General features: G+C 42.5%; 1 protein-coding gene and 1 long non-coding RNA gene across 2 annotated transcripts in view; one reads left to right on the top strand and one right to left on the bottom strand.

The window, feature by feature from the left end:
* The window catches only part of LOC131839250 (uncharacterized), a 79,045-nt gene that overhangs the window by 21,311 nt on the left and 36,077 nt on the right, over positions 1–21,657 (bottom strand). The window lies entirely within an intron of this gene.
* On the top strand, positions 3,516–6,593 carry CCER1 (coiled-coil glutamate rich protein 1). Its single transcript, XM_059186498.1, has 2 exons — positions 3,516–5,390; positions 5,889–6,593. The coding sequence occupies exon 1, from the start codon at positions 4,016–4,018 to the stop codon at positions 5,306–5,308; it is 1,293 nt and encodes a 430-aa protein (XP_059042481.1). The 5' UTR covers positions 3,516–4,015; the 3' UTR covers positions 5,309–5,390; positions 5,889–6,593.

Below are 21,657 nucleotides of genomic sequence, written 5' to 3'. Positions count from 1 at the left end.
GTAAGACCTTGGGTCTTGCTTCTAACCAACAGAATATGACAAAGATGGCAGATGTCATTAATGTCAATATCAAGCTCATACTATGATACACATGCATATGTGTGTGTGTGTGTGTGTGTGTGTGTGTGTGTTGTGTGTGTGTGTGTTTTCGTTGTGCTAGGAAGCACTAGGGAGATCTGCTTTGCTGACGTGAAGGAATGAGCAGCCCTACTGAGAAAGCCCATGGCAAGGAAGTGAGAATAATCTCTAGGAATGGCTGTCAACCTCCAGGACCTGTGGGTGGCCTCCAACCTGAAGGCATCCTCTAGCGGACAGACAGCTAAAAGGGAGGGCCCTCACTTACACAGCCACATGGAAATAAATTCTGCCATACATTTTCCCAAATGGAGCACCCCACATGAGAACCCAAGCCAGCCAGGTGCCTTGACTGTAGTCTGGTGAGATCCTGAGCAGAGGACCCAACTAAACTCCCAACTAAGCTATTCCTGGATCCCCAACACCTGAAAATTCAAGATAACAAATGTGTGTTATTTTAAGTAAGTTTGTGAGAATTTGTTACACAGCAGTAGAAAACTAATACTACATATTAAAACACTTTATTTTATAGTATTTAAGGAATATGGGCTAATTAAAAGAGGTCTTTTAAAATTCCTTAATTGCATTTCTTAAAGTTACGTTTAACATGCTCTGGTGGTAATTTTCTTGGGTGATTTGCCAGTACATGAACAATTTGAATTACAATGCCAGTCTACTGAAAAAAACTACAAATCATAAACCATAATTTTCTGTTTCTCTTAAGAAGAGTAAGGAAGGAGCAAGAACAATACCATGCTAATGTTCTTTAATAAGAAGAATTAATATGAAATGCATGTCACCATGGAAGAAACTATACAGGAACAATGCTTTTATTTTCTGTGAGTTAATCTCTCTTTTTTTTTTTTTTTAAAGATTTTATTTATTTTACTGGGCTGCCTGGGTGGCTCAGTTGGTTGAGCGGCTGCCTTCAGCTCAGGTCATGATCCCAGCATCCTGGGATCGAGTCCCACATCGGGCTCCTTGCTTGGCACGGAGCCTGCTTCTCCCTCTGCCTCTGCCTGCCACTCTGTCTGCCTGTGCTTGCTCTCACTTCTCTCTCTATGACAAATAAGCAAAATAAAATAAAAATCTTTAAAAAAAATAGATTTTATTTATTTTATTTGACAGAGAGAGATGACAAGCAGGCAGAGAGGCAGGCAGAGACAGAGTGGGAAACAGGCTCCCTGCTGAGCAGAGAGCCCGATGTGGGGCTCGATCCCAGGACACTGAGATCATGACCTGAGCCGAAGGCAGCGGCTTAATCCACTGAGCCACCCAGGCGCCCCAGTTTATCTCTTTTAAACAAAGAAGAAATTGATGAGAAATCCACTACAGCAACATGGTCAATTTCTAAAGTTCCCAATTAAAACCCAATAGGTATAACCACATAGGTCCCCAGAAAAATAAATCTGGAATATCAGCATTCCAATTTGAATTAAGCAGAGTAAGGGCAGAGTAATAGCCTGATGCATGGTTCTATATCCAGAAAGGGACACTGGGGGTTAGAAGTGTCAGCATTCTGTACTTGAAGTCAAGCAGGCCATTCTCCAGCAAACCACAGAGCAAACCAAATTGGATGAAGCCTGTGGAGTCTACAGGTCCCACGGCAGCGGTTGGAGTCCTGATCCAAGATCCCCCACCCTGTTCTCCATTTTCAACCAGGAAGGCCTAAATGACCTTTGCAGGCTTCCGGGGTTTTCCCACATTTACTTCTCCATCATTTACTGGAGGCTTGCACGGACTCGGATGCCCACTGGGCAATGTTCCATTTTCCATCATTCCACTCACCACAGGAAAGCAATAAAAAAATACACTCTGAGGTGGTTTTCTCTAGGATCGATCGTGGTAGCTAGTCCTTGATGTTTCTAATAAATGGGACAAGAAAAGGGCACAAGGGCAGGGGTGCCGATTTGGGCATTCATGCACAGGGTTGGTTATCTTTACATACACTGTATCAACTTCTTTTAAAGTCCTATTTAAGTATGACAATGATGATAGCTAACAGCGACTGCACGCTCCTGGGGTACTTGCATTGGCTGCGTTAAGGAAATACCTTAACCTTTAACACAGCTCCGTGGAAAAGGCATTATAACTCTACACTCCATATGGGTTAGGAGCCTGAGGTTCACAGAGGTTCGTCATTGCTGAATCGAAGTTGAAGCACATTTTCTTGAATAGATTTCATTTTTTAAGCCATTTTAAGTTCATATTAAAAATGTAGTAGGTTTCCCATATACTTTCCCATATAAAGAGATTTCCTATATACTCCCTCTCCCCCCTCATGCAGAGCTTCCCCCATGCCCAACATCCCTCATCAGAAGGGTAGGTGCCTTTCAGCTGAGGAACCTGCACTGACACATGATCTTCACCCAAAGTCTATAGATCACAATAGGGTTCAGTCTTGATATTGTACATTCTATGGATTTGGATGAATGCCTAAGGACCATGACCTATATCCACCGTTACTGTATCCCTCAGAGTAGGTTCGTGCTAATTTAAATCAAAGCCCATATTCCCAACCATAATGTTACAAAGACTCCCAATGTATGTGTTGTCTGGTAGACAAAGGGACTTACCAAAAGACGTATATTTCTATTCTATTCTATTACTATAAGACGTATATTCTATTCTGGCATATTTCTATTCTCAAGAGTAAACCCACTATATATATCCTGGTACTATTGATTTCATTAGTGGACAACCACATGCTGTATGACAATTAGCAAAGCATTTCCCCGAAGGATTTCGTGTACTCCTCGAAAGAGTCCTACTTAAGGTGGATGGGCAGTAGAGTGCAGCCATGTGGTTAAGACTTTGGTTTGGGGGCCAACCCGGCTTAGATTTAAATACTAGCCCCAAAGCTCCTCATGCCCACAAGCTTGAGTAACTTAACCTCTCAATTTCCTGATCTGTGAGGCGCCGTAACAATACCCACTACACAGAGCCTACGGGTGTGAGGACTACATGTGGTGAGCTCATGCTTGCTGCAAGCACACGCAATAAATGGTGGTGGTCGTGTTTCACGTGTGATGCACTAGAACCCCCTAGAAGTCAGAAGAGTGTGCACAGGCCCTAAGGTAAGGAGTGGGGTCCCGTTTTCTAACTCTAGGCACTTGCCCTCTATCCTCTTGACTTCCAAAGGTGTAAGACATATGAGTTTTCCGAGGGGAGATTTCCGAGGGAGATTTCCCCCTTCCAAGGAGTTCAGCTCAAGGTCCATCTTTATCCCCGCACCTCCGGGTGGTACAAAAGTTTCAAATTAACTGCCCCAAATGTTGTCTGAGTTGGGAAGCACAACCCCCCTAGGGTCCTCTTTCCCGCTTTCAAAACCTGCGTCACAAGCCCCCTGCGAACATTCACGGGGCACCTCGTTCCACCCGGAACCCCCTCCTCGCACAGCGAGAACGACCTCGACCCCAATTGGCTATCGCCCTGGGCAACCGAGGACGCGGTGGGCACGCGGGGGCCTCCGGCCGGTATTTAAAGGCCGGAGCCACCCACGCCGGCTCAGTCCCGCCAGGACAGCGACGGTGTAGCGCCTGGGTTGGGAGGGAGCAGCAAGGTAACGCGCAGCCCCTGCCTCCCCGGTTCCCAGCCCGCGCCTCCGGCGAGGCGGGTGTGTGTGGGACCCGGGAGCGGGTCTCACCGTGCGTCGCCCACCAACACCTTCCTCCCCCACCATCCTTACCCTGCCCCAGTCCCGCCCAACCCACCTGGGCGAGACAACTTGGGTGCGAAAGACAAGAGATTACGAAGGAAGAGCGATCCAGCAAGCAGAGAAGAGGGAGAAGGGGGTCCTCTTGGAGAGAAAGTTGCCCTCCCAATAGCAGGCACGTGGTGCTGCCCAGACGGACGAGGCTCTGCAGACCTTCAGATCAGGCCAACCGACGACAGCTTCTAGGACGCTTCTGTTTAGCCCTCCGGGGGAGCTCCTTGGACGATGACCCAGACCCTGGACAACAGGGAGGACCCTCTCAACCTGGGCGGCGGCTGGGCGTCCTCCGTCCCCTTGGGTACCTGGTCTACCTGCCACCGAAGGCGCAGAGGCGCTCCCATAAACCAGCGGCGCCACCGCTATGGTCCCAAGTCGGAGTATGAGCCCCCCAGGAAACAGCCGAAGCAACAGCACGGTCCGGGCCCTTGGTTCCAACCACCCCGACGGCCCTACTGGGCCGTGTACTCCAACTGGGGGCGCTGGGGAGAGCCCTGGCGCCCACCTCCGGCCGGATTCTGGAAGCCTCCCGGCCAAGTGCAAGTGATCCGGGTGTTTGGTGTGCACCCGCTCTGCCTCTGCTGCTGCTCCTGCTGTCGCGGGCCCTGGAACCCCGGCTGGGCGAGGCCCCCCGGCAGGAAGAAGCGCTGGGGCCGCAGGGGCCGCGGCCTGCGCCGCCACCCTCGCCGCTCCTTCCCGAGGAGCCCGCCCGTGGATCTGAGCACCCTGCTGAGGCCGGTCAACCTGTACGGGTGGCGGGCCCCGGGCATGCGGGCGCCGCGCAACACCACCCAGTTCATCATGAACCAGATCTACGAGGACATGCGGCAGCAGGAGAAGCTGGAGCGCCAGCAGGAGGCGCTGCGGGCGCAGCAGGCGCAGGCGCGCGGCGCGGCCTCGCCCGGGGGCTCCTCCGGGAACGACGCGCCCCCCAGCGGCGGCGAGGAAGAGACGCAGCCGCGGGAGACCTTGTACCCCTTCGCGCAGAATCCCTCTCTGGGCTTCAGTCCCGACCCCGACGAGGAGCACGAGTTTCCCGCCGCACAGTCTGGGGAGGAGGAGGACGACGACGACGAGAGGAGGGAGGAGGAGGAGTGCGACGAGGAGGAGTGTGACGAGGAGGAGTGTGACGGGAGGGAGGAGGAGAGCGAGGAGGAGGAGGAAGAGAGCGAGGAGGAGGAGGAGGAGGAGGAAGAAGAGGAGAGCGAGGAGGAGGAGGAGGAGGAGGCAGAGGCCAGAGATGAAGAGGAGGTCGAAGACGCTGACTGCGCGGAGGAGGGGGAGGAGGACGAGGAGGAGGAAGAGGAAGAGGACGATATAGAAGAGGAAGAGGAGGGGATGGAGGAAGAGGAGCCGAGAGAGGAAGAGAATCCTTTACCTCTAGAAATGCCTTTATCGTTCCTAGTGGGGGCTGAGGAAGAGAGAGAGAACTTTATCAACTGTCCCTATTTAAGCCCCAAGCAGATGATTCCCAAAGTGCCCCAGGAAGCGCTCCTCATGGTCGACGACATTAACTGTTAGACCTCAGGAAAGGGACTGAGAATGGGATGGAACTGATTTAAGGCTAAAATGGACTAGCAACCTATTAAAAACTAATTAAAAAGTGAGTTCCACTAATAAACATACCTATGTAAACCCCTTCTTTGGCCATTATAAAATGTTGAAAAATTGGTGTGTTTCTTTATGACTACGGGTGGGGGAGGGGGAGCTTTCAAATGCAATTTAATTGGACATGATTAAAGGCCAAATATTTTATTACTGCAGTTTGAATAGTTTCATTTGGTGTTTTCCCCCTCTAGACACCTGACTTTTTTTTTTTTTTTTTTTTTTTAATTCTGGCAATGCTGATTTTTTTTTTACAAATTTATTCAACTGTCTACTTAATGAGCTTGGAATCCACAGATAGGTTGGCTGTTTACATGCTGAAGAAGCACATGCCATGGCTACTGAATTTCAGTGCTCTTCACATAACAGTGAAACCACTAAGTATTTTTTTCCTTGTAGATTCTCCACCTTCAGAGTTCATTTTTGCGGGTTGTATTTTGATAACCCCATTTGCAGTCTCTTGTGGCATCGCTCACTTATATTCCTTGTTCCACAGTGCTATGGATCTTCCTCAGAAGAACATGAAGTTGCTTCTGTGGAACTGGTTATCTGCCATGGCCTCAACAATCCATAAATCCATGCATGGAGAGGATTCCCCATGGTCAGAAGTCAACTTGTACATCTAGTTAAAATCCAAGGTAACTGCAAACAATGGAACATAGCTTAGATTTCAAAGCCTTGTTCCTGGATATATTCCTTGTCATAAGTTCACAGGAACCATAAAAATAGTTTTTGCACAATGGATTTTTTTTTTTTTTAAGGATTACTGGCCTTTGGGGGTGGAATATCTTATTTCTTTCCCAGTTTGTCTTCCTTCATAAAGGAGAGTAAAACAAAGATGTGTAAGTGCAAGCCTGTGTGAGCTTGTTTCTAATGTCTAAACAATTATCTATGAACACATTATTCGAAGTAATAGCTTTTATTCGGACATTTTTAGGAAGTAATACTACATTTCCTCCTGGGCCTTTAATTCTCATAACTTAATAAAAAGTTCCATCCATAGCATATTTCCAGAATATCCCTAGATGAAGAATTTGAACCTGATTTCTCAGAAATTACCTTTTTTGACCAACTGTACTTCTAAGTATAGTTTGAGCCACATTTTAGTATTTATTTGGTGGAGACCATATGGTGGTATCTTACCTGGATGTTGCTTTTTACTCATATAGCCCAGGGTACTGCAGCATTGAGGGGAATAAGCTTAAGCTCTTGGAAAATTAAAAATAAAAATAAAAATTAAAGTGTCAAAGTACTCTGTTTTTCACTTCTTATTATTTAAACACCAGAAATCTCTTCAGCAATACTTCCGTGGTCAACAGGATGGACAGAAGCAACAACTAACACATTGTAAGAATTTTAAAATGGTGCTGTACACTCCAAACTACAGCAGAGGATAACCAAATATTTAATAATACTCTAAAAGATCATGACTTTCTACGAGAGGCAATTTCAGTTAGGTTTCCATAGTACTCTCACTATTCTAGTGTATGTATGTAGGGGAGAGCCAAGAGGCCCGCTCCTGGGACTGGTCCACAAATCCCAGCAAATCATAGCTCATAAATACTTCATCCAAGACATTCAAATATTCATCATAAGTGTGTTCTCATTAAGGATTTAGGCTTTCATTTAGGATTTAATTTCTTCGTAATCACATCACACAATTCTTTTATTACGAAAGATTCTACTTCTGCCTTCAAAAAATTTAACACATTAATTGCCTCCACAGGCACAAGGCATTCTTCACTAGCCCTTGTAAAGGATATAAACATGAGCAGTGCCTCAGCAATTTCCTCTACTTCCCAAACCCCATTCTTCAACAAATAGTTACTGCACTACTAGGGGCCAAGCAATGTGAATTGTGATAAGGATACAGGGGTGAAAAAACAAAATTCCTACTCTCACGTTGCTTATAGTTTAGTAGAAAAGACACGTTAAATGAGGTAGACAAATTAGTCAGTGCAAGCAATGCCAAGGAAATGCATCACTATGAAAGCATAAATCACAAAGAAACCCAAGAGTAAAACTGGGGATATTAACTGTGGGCAGAGGGAACGTGCACGAATCTGAAGGCGGAGAGCTGGGAAGAGCTTGGTGTCTTTAAGGAACTGAGGAGGGAACTACCAGTGTCCCAGAGGAACAGCCGATGAAAGTGACGCAGGTAGGCCAAAGTTCTTTTATCTGTTCATTTCTGTGCTACCTCTATTTTCTGAAAGACACCGGCAAAACTTAATGAAGAAAATTAGTCCCTGATAATTCTGTCTGAACTCTTTGTTTTATTAGCCAGATATTGTGATGGTCCCTTCCATATGAAATAAATAATGTTGGGGTTGGGGGGAGGCTAGTCATCCCGGTACACCCATCAGTAACACTTTCAGACACCTCCCCACCCACGACCGTCTAATGACAGAGTCCTAGGGATTGTTGCTTAGCACGCTTGGAGCATTCCCATGGAGAATCTCTGCACAGAACGTTCAGTACAAGTGGATCATTCAGGGGTATCGGTATGAACTCAGAATAAACCCAGTCTTTAGTTTGAGCTATAAGTGTACACTTGAAGAAAACACGGTTTTTCAAAGTAAGCTCATTATTTTTTTTTTTAATTTTTAAAAAAGATTTTAGTTATTTAAGAGAGACAGAGATAGTGAAAGAGAGCATGGATGGGGAGGGGAAGGAGAAGCAGACTCCCAAGCAGAAAGCCCGATGCAGGGCTCGATCCCAGGACCCTGAGATCATGACCTAAGCTGAAGGCAGAGGCTTAACCCACTGAGCCACTCAGGCGCCCCATAAGCCTATTATTAAAGTCAGTTCAAGCTTGAGTGAACACAATGTGATAAAGAGGGGCCGTGCAGCCATTTCTGTCAAGAACGAAGGTATTCTTTGTCAATGAGGAGAAAATTAACATTATAAATCACAAATATGTTTGGAAAGCCCAGGCTTGATAAGAAGTTTTGCTGTCTATCCTCAAGTGTTTTTAAATATAGAGACTTTGGTCATTTTCCTTTCCTAGTGACTGACAGCATTTCTTGATTTATCTTTAGTCTCCACAGTAACTCAAAAGGATTTTTTTTTTTTTCTGTGAAAATATTAGTCTTCTAAGGATAGTTTACCATTTGACATTTAGAGATCAACTCTGAATTCTGAGTATGGTTTCATAAAACTTTTAACATCTGCATATGAAAAAAAGGAATTCCCACATATTTAGTTTCATTAAAATAGACACAAGAGGTGAAATAACCAGTTTCCTGCTCTGCCACACCAAACCCGGAGGGTCTCGGAGGAAAATGGTACAGCTATCTCACAGGTGGTCTCAGGGCCTGGGATTAAATAAGTAAAATTTACCTGGGAGTAAATAAGACTCAGGGCCTGGGAGTAAATAAGAATAAATAAGTAAATAAGTTTTGATTTTAGCAGCATAATAAAATTATATATGCAGCTTTGTTGTTTGTATGAGATAGGTTTTTATTAATTTAATAACCATAGAAAATTACCCTTAATGCTTCCAAATTCCTTCGGCCTTGGTTATCTGTGTATTTAAAGCAAAATAAGGATGTGGCCACATCTTACCTGTTTCAGTACTATCATTTTGTGTCTATTTGCTTTTTATTTATTTTTGCATCTATTTACTTTTAATCAGTTAATGGAACATAGCCAAACATCAAGATCAGCTGACAGAAGAGAAGAATTTGGGCATCTTTGTGTGGTCATAGCTCTAAAAGCGACTCACGGCAATCATCACTTGTCATGGGTCTCTTTCCTCAAAAATACTTGTCATACTCCATTACCACTCAGACCTACCTTGAAGACCAAATAACCCAATATTTAAGAAGTGCAGTATAGAGACTGGGGGCTTGGTGGGTTAAGTAATTGCCTTTGGCTCAGGTCATGATCCCAGTGTTCTGGGATGGAGTCCCACATCAGTCTCCTTTTTCAGCGGGGAGTCTACTTCTCCTACTGCTTTCTGCTCCCTCTGCTTGTGCTCTCTCCTTCTCTCTCTGACAAATAAAATCTTAAAAATAAATAAATAAATAAGTGAAGTATAGACTGTCTATCACTGTTAATTATTATATGCTAAAGCTCACCCTATAATCAAAATCATGTCCATTTCTGAACATTAGATCAGCTCAGGTTCATTAATGAGGCTCAGGAAACGTCATCTCATGGCAATTCTGTTGGACTAAGATATCTAGATATTCTAGTTGTGAGCAGTAAACTAAGCATGAACCAGCTTGCCCGAGACATTCGGTTTGGGCTCCTGCTAAAGCAGTGTGCAGATGTAGTGGTCTGGTGCCTGGATATTGAAAGTGTAGTCCACGGACCATAGGGTATTGGAATCACCTGAGATCTTGTTAGAGCTAACCTCCACCAACCAGCCTCCACCCACACCTACTGAGTTGAAATCTACTCCATAGCAAGACCTTTAAGTGCTATGCATGCTCATGAGGGACCTAGAAGTTCTGCAGTGGAGGGGTTTGTGCCATCACAGAGCCCTTGTGGGAAGCCAATGATCAAGATCACAGTCTGGAGCTCCGAAACGTCTATCATTTCCTACTTGTGTGGCCTTAGGCATGTTCCTGAAATTCTGGCTTCTTGTTTTCTTCCCCCTCATGAGATTAAATGAGATTTTGAAGACGACGTGGGTCAATACTCAAACACTCAGGACCGCGATACTACTGGTTATCAGAATAAACGTTCAGGTTCAGAGACCACTGACATATTATGGGTTGTCTAGAAGTCACTTGTTAAGTAATCGGAGCAACTATAAATGTAAACCCTCACAAGATAAATACCAAAGTCACACATTAACTGTCTCATTTCCCCCGTGGATAACTAATCAGATACATTTCTTTGAGCTGCACTTACCATTGGGCGGGGCTATGAAAATCAGTTAAATCTCCGCAGCTAGAACTTCTGTTCTTTATCATCGCCCCCTCATGCCAGCTCAGTGATGTCTCTTTCTTTCTTATGGCTGACATTAATACTTTAATAGCTAGTCCCAAGAATTATCCACTCAAGTCAGGCTCATTCTTTTTCATACAGCCAATGCGTCTTTTCAACATGGGTTTTGATGTAATGCTTAAAGAAGAAGGTTCTATCTTACGCTAAGCCTAAAGACACTGAAGATTCCAATAAATATTAAATACCTGCGTGGAATACATCAACTATTCAGAACAGAAATCTTAATACTTCAAAAACCATGTAAGCATATGCAAGATTCTTAACATGCATTATCACATTTAAGCATATAGCCACACTGGGGACTAATGCTTAATTTTCCTAATACAGACGAAGGACCTGAAATTCAAAGAAGTAGTTGTTTCAGGACCAAGTCCTCCGTTCTGAGTTTAAAGTTATGGGCCCATTGTATTACTGGAACATCTCTTCCCCTTGTCTTATTTAAGACGGTCTGTGTGGGAAAAAATTTCCTTTTATAAGCTTGACCTGAATTCGAAGGATAGGAGAAAGAATTAGAGTCTCTTCAGTGCAGGGTTGATAATAATGGTACCTACCTAAGGAAGAGATACCGATACCGATACTCTGTCTCAATTATAATTCGTAGTGGTACTTTAATAGTTTATGTAAGTCATATGATGACAATCTTAGAAACTGTTAATAATTTTATATATGTGTCAGTATACACATATTTGATGAGAAACAAAACACCTGATTGGGATAATTTATAGTTTTAGATGTTGTGCTGCTTCTCACCTATAATTAAATTACAATCAAGTTTTTATGTTAGGAAAATATTCACAAGAATGGTGGGTAATTTTGTAGGGCTGTAAGATCCCTGGGTATCATTCGTCGTGCTACGACATTATTGAAGGTTCTGTCTTTAGCTATTAGTATTAGCATCTTCTGTTGTTTTCCTGTGGCATTTGAACTTTTTATAATGCTTGATACTTCTGTTATCATGAAATATTTGGGGATTCTCTCCTATGAATAGATTTAGATTTTTTAGCATGTTACTTTTAGTTCTAGTAATTCAAGGCTTTTTACTGGGGTTAATTTACCAGTTCTCACCAAAACCACTATTAGACTTTATAGAATACTTACCATTAAAAACACTACCAAAAGTGAAATTATAATGCTACTAAATATAATTGTATTTTTTTGCTATTTTAACTTTCTTTCGATTGGAACATTCCCTGAGAGATAATAAAAAACGGCAAGCTGAGGTCAGGACTGAGTGGATCTACATTCTCTCACCCCCATGGACTTTCCAAAGTCAATGCTCATCTTTTATTTATTCCTTAAAATTAAAAAATATATATATATCAGGGCCCCCTGGGTGGCTCAGCAGTTTAGGTGACCAACTCTTCATTTGGGCTCAGATCATGATCTCAGGGTCATGAAATCAAGCCCCACATCGGACTCCACTCTCCCTGGGGAGTCTGCTTGAAATTCCCTCTCCCGGGGTGCCTGGGTGGCTCAGTGGGTTAAAGCCTCTGCCTTCGGCTCAGGTCATGATCCCAGGGTCCTGGGATCGAGCCCCACATGGGGCTCTCTGCTCAGCAGGGAGCCTGCTTCCTCCTCTCTCTCTGCCTGCCTCTCTGCCTACTTGTGATCTCTGTCTGTCAAATAAATAAAATCTTAAAAAAAAAATCCCTTCTCCCACTGCCCCTCCCCTTGCTTGTGCTCTCTTTCTCTCTAAAATAACTAAAAATAAATCTTTTTTAAAAAATAAAAATAAAGCATGCTTTCTTTTCTTTGGTGAATTCCACACTATTCCCTGCAGTAAACTCATCACCTCAAAGTATATAGCAGGACAAATATTTAAATACAAAAACAAAGTTAAACTTTCTTTTCTTTACTCTCAGTTTTGCCCTCTTTCAGAACATATGTTCTTCCTACTATTAATATGTTGCCGCCACCTAGCGGCAAGGGAAATACTTTTAGATGTGAACTAATGATCAGGGTGTTTCTGTTGTGTTTACAGATGCATTTTGGGGGGACACGTATAAATACATAGAGAAGAGATGTTGGCATGAAGCACCATATAAAGATATTTGTATAACTTAATTGAATATGTCACCAAGCATCTCGGTGTTTAATGATAGTAAAATGGGTCTTTTTGACTCCTGAAATTTGTAAAAGAAGGAAAACAGACCCAGAAGACTTTTGGATTTCCATGGATTATTATCTGATAGTGATAAAAAAATTTTATCTAAATGTATTATTACAATCTATTTTGAATTCCTTTTGACACTTTTTTAAAGATTATTTATTTGACAGAGAGAGAGAGAGCACAAGCAGGCAAGTGGCAGGCAGAGAGAGAGGGAGAGGCAGGCTCCCCAGTGAGCAGGGAGCCCGATGTGGGGCTTGATCCCAGGACCCTGGGATCATAGCCTGAGCTGAAGGCAGACACTTAACTGACTGAGCCATCCAGGCGCCCTCCTTTTGGCATTTATAACACTATTTTATACAGTAATTTGTTTTTATTTTAATATCAATAGCAGAAAAGACAAATTTGGAATTGAACTTTATTTTTTTCTTTTTTATTTTAGGTTATTTTATTTTATTTTATTTTATTTATTTGACAGAGAGAGAGCACAAGCAGGTGGAGTAGCAGGCAGAGGAAGAGGGGGAAGCCGACTCCCTGCTGAGCCAGGAGCCTGACACAAGGCTCTATCCCAGGATCCTGGGATCATGACCTGAGCTGAAGGCAGTTGCTTAACCAACTGAGCCACGCAGGTGCCCCTGGAATTTATCTTTATGCTTAAATTATAAATCCAAATTGCTGAAGTAAACAATCTTAATTCCTTAATCCCGAGAAATAAAAATCAGCGTATGTGTCCATTGGCCTAGTTTTATATTTGTATATATAAGAAGTTTAAAGTTTTAAGTTCTATTAGCTGACATACAGTGTTATTTTGGCCTAGTTATAAGTGAAAGACTTGTGATAGTTACCTCCTGGGACTTGAGCATCACTTACTTTATTAATGATCACAGACAATAATTAGAGTATGAGGGAAAGAGACAAACCTGCTTTTTTTTCCAGCATCCAGAGTACAATTAATATTTTTATTATTGTCCCGTTTCCAGCTCTTTTCAGCTGCTTCACCACTTGTACTGGGAGCATAGCTCAGTGTTAAGGATTGGCTCTACCTTAGCCTGAGAAGTCGTTTCCACAATCGCAGCTTCCTTAGTAATGCATTCATTCTGTAATGCCCAGAGCACCTCCACGAAGGGCAGGTACTCCTGCTTTCTACTTCCTTCATACTCTCTTCATTGATAATTCTATTACCATCTTAAAGTTATAGTTGGTTTTCTATAGTTCTCTTCTGCCTAGGGAATCCCCCTCCCCACCAGGGCAAAGAACTGATTTTCTATTTTCAGTGCAGACTCTTGCATATAGGAAGCCCTCCAGGCATGTTTTTAATACTATGAAAAAAATAAAATGAATCTATGAAATGGTCTCTGGTGATTAGGTAGTTCTCCACAGGGAAGCATAGCGACTTATTCATGATGTGTGTAATAAAACCATTTTCAGCAGGAAGCCTGGAGATCATCTCTTGTACCCAGAACTCTGCGTCATCCGATGGGCAGGTACTTATGGACAGACAGATCCGTATAGGAACTGAACACAAAGTCCTTTAATGTAACAAGGAAGCTCATGGCTCTAGCTTGTCAGGCCACAGAATCATGAATGGGAACCACCTTGATAATATTCACAGCAACAATTCTCTTAAAGTGCACCTGCAACTACATTTGAAGCGTCTCATAATTCTGCAGTTTCAAGTACCTGGTTTGGAAATTTCAACACTTCATTTAGGGCAGCCTGGGTGGCTCAAAACAGTTATACATCTGCTCAGGTCAGGATCCTGGGGTCCTGAGATCAAGCCCCACATCAGGCTTCCTGCTTGACGGGAAGCCTGCTTCTCCCTTTCTTCCCCCTTCATGTTTCCTTGCTATCTCGGTCTGTTTCTCTCAAATAAATATTAAAAAAAAATAAACACTAGGGGTGCCTGAATGGCTCAGTGGGTTAAAGCCTCTGCCTTCCACTTAGGTCATGATCCAAGGGTCCTGGGATGGAGCCCTGCATCGGGCTCTCTTCTCAGCAGGAAGCCTGCTTCCTTTCCTCTCTCTGCTGCCTCTCTGCCCAATTATGATCTTGGTCTATCAAATAAATAAACAAAATCTTTATAAAAAAATACTAATTCTATGCCACGTTTAAAGTAGCGCTGGCCTAGTCCTTATCTGGTGTCAGACCACAGACCCAATTAGTTTAGCACAGCGAGGAAGCTGAAGCTGACGGGCTCCTGAGCGGGGAACCATCGTAGTCCAGGGTGCAAAGCTAACAGACGACTGAAGTTGGAAGCCCCCGCACTGTTTTTCTTGTGTCACTGCTCTGCTCCATGAAATGAGGAAGGGGGAGGGGGTTGAGTATGATGAAATTTCAATTTCAGTTCCGATGATTCAAGGACATCCCTTGGAATAAACATCCAAAGTCAAACTCCGGCAGCCACACTGCAATATTGTAATCCTGCCCTGAAAAAATGCTGAGTCTCTGTAATTGATGTCCAGAGGTTCTGTGATAAATTATTTATGGGATGAGACGTTTTTAAAGAGAGACAAGCAGCAGAGTGCCAAACCGTGCTGGAATATTCACATCATTAGAACAGTTTCCTGGCCCCTTTTTCCTTTCTTCTAAGGTGAAAGTGGAAAGCACATTCTGACGGCAGAATTCTTAATTCTCTAAATGAGGAATCAGCTGTCACTAATGGAAGTGGGTGGGAATGGAAAGTTGTCAGCGGTTGGCGGGGTAAGAATGCAGGGCTGTCACTGGTAGGGGGGAAATATAAAATACAGTATAAAAAATAAAAGCCGTAGCCAATATCGGGAGGTCAGTTGAAAGCTTTGCATATAATGAAGAGTCCAAGTGTAAAAGCTGAGAAATGTTCACCATAAGGAGAGTATCAGGAATTAGAGGAGGCGGGAATTTAAATGGGAAATGTGGGTGAAACGTCACAGAAAATAAGGACTTAGCTAGGAATAATACTATGTGAAGTGTCACAGCTCCTCTGCTACTCATTACCATCAGACCCGGCCCTAAGTAAGGCAACAGACAAGGAATTTCAATTTGACTGTGCTTCAGAATTCTTTTTCCAAAATAGTTTCTATCAGTCAATGTCATATTTATGTTTTCTCTAACTTAAACACCCTTCCTTAAACCTCACCACTCCTTCAGTTTGAGACGATTTTTTTTTCTTTATAAATCAACTTTTACATTCTGCACTTATCAGGAGAGAGTTGACAATGAATAATATGGAATGAATATATTAGCATGGATTAGTTTGTCCCGCTTAGCAAAGCTGTTGACTTAGAAGAAAAGAGACGGCCTGTGCAAACAGAAGAGAGGTAAGATTTGAGGGGGATTATACGTGGTGGTGCATTGCTGATGGGGGCTGGAGGGAGAAAGCTGATTGGTCTAGATTACATACACCAGGCAGATTCACAAGGATTTTACTGAAATCCTTGAGGTCAAGTGTATTTTAGAATGCAGCTTTTTCATCATTTAGGTTCATTATTCTTAGCCATTTTTATATGAAAACTATAGGACACTAAAGTTTAGAACACAGCTACTTTGCCAGCAGAAGAGAATCAGAATCACTAAATTGAACATATATTACATATCTTACACGCGGGCTGTCAGGTCATTTAAATAATTTCATTAGGTAATGAACAGATGTCCAGTTTACTTATCCAGGTAGATTAACTTATTATTCCTATTAATGCACCTAAGAATTTTTTTTTTTTTTAAGTAGGCTCCACGCCCAGCGTGGAGCTCAGTGTGAGGTTTGAACCCATAACTCTTGAGATCAAGCCTTGAGCTGCGACCAAGAGTCAAGCCTTGAGCTGCGACCAAGAGTCAGATGCTTACCTGACTGAGCCACCCGAGCTCCCCAAGAATTTTTTTCTATTCCAATTCCAAATATGCTACTTACTCCGAAGACTATATTTATATGCACATATACAAATATATATACTTATATATATAAATACATATATACACATTTATAATTTCATATGACACTTTCTTTTTGGTGTGCCATTACTGATTGATTACCTATAAAAATGCTTTATAGCAGGCTATAGAGGCTAGTGATCATCTAAAAAAGGATAAGAATAATTTATGTCTGCCTTTGCCTTACAAATATTAATCATACCTTTACAGTAGGTGGACTTAATCAAGGAGTATTTGCATGTAGGAGAGAGTGATACATTCACTTAACGTATACTTAAAACAAAGGGTAGGTCCATTTTGGGAAGCCATTCATTCATTCATTCACCCATTGTGTTTTGTGCACTTTCTAAAATATTAGGGACTACTCTAGAGCTATAGGTAAAGCTAAGGGTTGTATCCAAAATATTTAACCACCTGTAGGTACTATGGGTATTAATCAGAACAGACACTAAACAAATGTCACTCTAGAAATGACGGCAGGTAAAAAATAGTCTCTGCCTGCAAGGGGCTTACCATTTCTTGAGGAAGACTGATGATTTAATAGGCAGTCACCAAACAGTATGAAAATAGATCTAATGAGGGTAAACACAGGACAATAAAACTTCTTCAAATAACCCACGAGTTGTCTTTTATCTATTTAGACTCTTACCTATGCCGTAAGTCTAGACACATTGAAAATTGATAACCTGGAAGAATCCAATCAACCAAAAGTTATCTTTGGAACATTATTTAATGTAAAATCATTTTTAGGGACTTTTTTAAGAGTTAACTTTTGAGGTTGGCAGCTTTTCCTTAAAAAAAAAAAAAAAAAAAAAACAAAAAAAACCACAGGATATATATTTCTCATAGCTGCTAAATTATCCATTTAAACCTAACTTAAAGATCTGTTGCTTTCGGGGCGCCTGGGTGGCTCAGTGGGTTAAAACCTCTGCCTTCGGCTCAGGTCATAATCCCAGGGGCCTGGAATGGGGGCCTGGGATCGAGCCCCTCGTCGGGCTCTCTGCTCAGCAGGGAGCCTGCTTACTCCTCTCTCTCTCTCTCTCTCTCTGCCTGCCTCTCTGCCTACTTGTGATCTCTGTCTGTCAAATAAATAAATAAAATCTTAAAAAAAAAATCTGTTGCTTTCTTTCAAGTTTGCATATTTGTTACATAGCACAGTAAGATTACTGCTTGGATCGTATTTCATGTTAAATATGCTTTTGGAAATTTCTGTGATTGAAAACCATCGAGAAACTGAAGCAAAGAAAATTAGCCCATTTCTATCCAAATCAACTACACTATCTCCTACCCTACTTGCTGTGATTGAGAACCTAGTCAAAAATGCTCAGAAACAAAGGGCTTTAAGGAACCTTGTTTTTTGTTAATTTCTAAGACTTAAGTGAGAGGGAATTCCTTAGTATGTGGGGCTTTCAAACATTTTTGGGGTACTAATGAAATGGCTGATTATTTTAAATCGACAAATTTTCCACAAAGGTCAAATATCAGGATCTCTATTTTCTAAAAGTATTTCCAGATATGGAGGAAAAAAATTAGAAGTCAAGCCCTAATGCATAAAAAAAGAGGTATATGCAGCTTTAATGGTACTTAGGAACAAAATTAAATAAATCATGCAAAAACATACATACTAGGAACACTTTATCTGTGTTTCTTAGGCGGCGCATCTCATTCACTGAAATACATGTTTTTCCTCTTATATATGTCATTAAGTATTATGCGGCTTGTGTGGTGCATTGCAGATGTTGATTTGACTCATAATTTCCCCTAGGTGGCGATCTTTCCAAAGAAGCGATGCCAGAACCACCACCTGAGAGATGAACTAGTGTCAGCGCCCAATGTTTACCCCTTACTATTTTAATCTTCCCAGGAGGGGAAAAAAAAATGCAGTTTGGGACACATTATGATTTTAAATTCTGTCTCCAAAATCTAACAAAATTGAAGATATGGACATTATCTACTTTAAAATTTTAAATAAGTGTTTGAGAAAAGAGGTTTCACAAACATTTGTTTGAATTAAGCTAAGATGTTGATTTATTAAGAGGTGACTGGAACATTTTACTGAAGTGTTAATTTCTGGACCATCTTTAAGTCCTTTTCTAAAACCCTGACATTATTATTGAATGTGATGGTTCATGGATCTCTTTAGATTGTTAATGGGTTTTTTCTACACTGCCCACAATTGCTCTTTTGTGGCTATTTCACTGATAAATAAGGAAAAGTGGGTAAGTGGGGCTATGCCCACTTACATTTTAGACCCTTCCATAATATATGGAAAAGAAAAAGAGACAATAATTCAGAAAAAGAGACTTCCTTGACGTAGATAAATGGTATAGAGTAAAAAGTATCCTAAATTCAGAAATTCAAAAGTATCCTAAATTCTTTCTTTTCTTTTTCTTCCCACCTTTTTAATCTAATATATACCTTCTAAGACTTTCATCCATCCACACATAACATGTGTTTCTATGGACTTTGCTTTCCACTGGTTTGGAACCTCCCCTTTTACTTTAGCTTTGTTTGTACTTAAAATCTTCAGAGCTCCACCCTAAGACTTGAACCTTCCAGAGATGTGGGGCTGACAACAATGAAGCAGGACTCTGGTGTCTCTCTCCTAAATGCTGTCACAGAGTAATATGGAGGAAACAATAATCCACCTTAAAAAAAAAAATAGACTTAAAGTACCAATTAATATTCATATAGCTGCTTGCAAGGGAATTTAATATTTTAAAAAAATATATTTTGACACTTTTAACAAACTCAGGGAGTTTGAAAGCAAAAATGATCACCATCCCCATTTTACAGGTAAAGCTGGAAGAAATTAGGGTCTATGATCGGGGTAAAAATTGGCAACTGAAAAAGCCAGGTCTCCAAACGTTTCATTTTTCCTTTGTAAACTCAATAGGTTTGGGCTACATCCACCTCTGTGCAGTGAGACTCAAATCCTGCCCCTCCTGCTTTCCCTTGGCCTCCACCTGTCCCCACGGTGTACCGCTGTATTCAGCAAGAGGAGCTCTTTCAAATTTGAAGTGGTTTGTGTCGGTAGCCGCTGGGAAAGGATTTATTGAACCAACTTGTGAAACCCTCCTAACGTTCTGATTGGCGTCCTGAGCAGAGGCCATAAGCAATAAAGGTAAGCGCTCGAGTTCAGTGCACTCTCACTCGAACTACTGTCAGCATTCCATCTGGATCTTTGACAGGGTAATTTCCATCTCTCTCACAATCTTCTCCTTGGCCACCGCTCCAAATGCAAAGCCCATCATCCCCGGCTGTCAATTCATCCATCCTCCCTGCTCTTCCTGCCCTCGCCTAGAGTCCCCCCGATGTCCCCTCTTTGTAGTCCTCTCTCATTGCCCTTCGTCTGTGGTCTTCCTTTGTTAGCTCTGGAAACCTCCAGTCAGGGCCAGCTACATAAAGTGTAGGGTCCAGGGCAAAATATAAACATAGGGCCCCTTGTGAGAGAAAGCAAAGGAAAAAGCTTTTTCCTTTCTTCTGTGGTCTCCTTTCAAACCCGTCATGGTGATTTTTAAAAAAAATTATTGGATATCATGCTCTCCTGGGTGAGGTACCAGAACCGACCCTCCCAAAAGACCGGGCCCTGCCCTATCACTTTCAATGTGGGCCTTGCATTCCGGACCCCCTAGTCATCCCAAGCCCCTTACCTAGTAATGGGGGCAGCAGCCATCCCTGAGCAGTGGGGTAGCAGGGTGGGGGGGTCAGGTGGCTGAGGCCTTGTCCAGGGAGGCAGGGAGACAGTGGGGAGGCAGGCCAGTAGGTGAGCTGAGGTTCTAAGTTCGCACACATTCTCCATCATCCCATCAGCTTCCGTTGAGAAAGCAAATTTCAAAGACTGGTAAGAATTTCAAAGCAATGTCCACAGAGTATGAGCCCTGATAGCAGAGTCCCCTCCTGAACGCAAGGCTCTGTTTGAGGGCACTGAGAGCACATTCTGGAAGCCTGCCTGCCCCATCAGGGTAAACAGCTTTCCCAGCATCTCAACCTTTTTGCAGAGGGAGCCTTCTGTGTTTCTGAAATCTGGGGCTCCTCCAAGGCACTTGCCTTCCCTCGAAGCTGCCTGAGCATACACAGCTTATTCTCTCATGTTCCTGGGGACCAGAGTCAGGGTGGGGGGCATAATTCCTGCTCTACAGTGCTGCCCACTTATAAACCTTGACTCTTTAGCCTAGCGTGAGCAGGGTGCCTCTCATGACCACAACCAAAGAACTTCTACCCTTCTCCTACTCTCTGTCTACCAGGAACCTGAGCTCGATTCAGCTTCAGTGATCACTTTATTGCCTCCAGAGCCCAGTCTTCCACTCACCTAGAAACCCTGCCATCCCCTAGTTCTGTTGGAAACCCACACCACAATAGCCATTTTACAGGCCCTTGGCCTCAACGCCGCTGGCCTTCACATGTACCTTGTCGATTTTGCCGTCTTATCTCGGTCTTGCCACCATCGGGAGCCGTAAGACCAATGAAATTGTAAATTCTAACTCCCCATTCTTTGGCAACTTTCTTCTCTTATTTTGTTCTCTAACCCCTTGCTCTCAGAGAGAGAAGCACAACTTTTTAGGGAAGAGGAACAGATTCTTTGGATGGAGTAGAAATGAGGCTTTGATTTTTGGGCTGGAGGGTTTTAAATTGTCCCATCTCAAACGGTCTCATGTTTCACGTTTCACAACTTTTGAAGCTGATGTCATGTGCTTTTCATAGTGTTATCACATTTCCAACTGTTTTATACACATACACACGGACACCCAGATACACACACGCACAATTTCCATTCTAGAAATGTGAGGAAAGAAAACACGCTTTTTTCTCTCCTCTCCATCCTGCCAGCTCTCCATGGAGGTTCACTATACATTTTTCTTTCATTTCACGGAGACGCTCAGACCCTCCAACACTCATTTTTCTTTCACTTTGCCAAATCCTTTCTGGCTTCATTTTAATCAGTAATATGTCTAAATTTCATGATCTATTCCTTGACCTGCTTTCTTAAAAATGTCCCCAAATCCTTTGTTTTTCCACTGAATCAGCCCAGAAAACCAGGAACTCAGGGTCACTAGCAACGATTAAAAATAGCACTAAGTATTGCAAGCTTCCTATGTATCATCTGGGTTTTATCTAATTGAATCTTTACAATGATCTTACGAGGTGAATATAATTATCTCCAATTTACAAAACAAAGAAGGAAACCGAGGATCGGGGAGGCTCCATACGTTGTTGTTCATGTTATTTCTGAAGTTAGAATGTACAGTTCCCAAACTTTAGTGTGTGAAAATATCCAGAGATCTGAGATTTCTGGGTA

This window comes from Mustela lutreola, chromosome 8 (genome assembly GCF_030435805.1).
Source record: "Mustela lutreola isolate mMusLut2 chromosome 8, mMusLut2.pri, whole genome shotgun sequence".
NCBI lineage: Eukaryota > Metazoa > Chordata > Mammalia > Carnivora > Mustelidae > Mustela > Mustela lutreola.
This window is presented reverse-complemented; position numbering and strand designations above follow the sequence as displayed.

Excerpts from the sequence above, each read along its gene's own strand:
- CCER1 (XM_059186498.1), top strand. The coding sequence starts at position 4,016 with ATGACCCAGACCCTGGACAACAGGGAGGACCCTCTCAACCTGGGCGGC.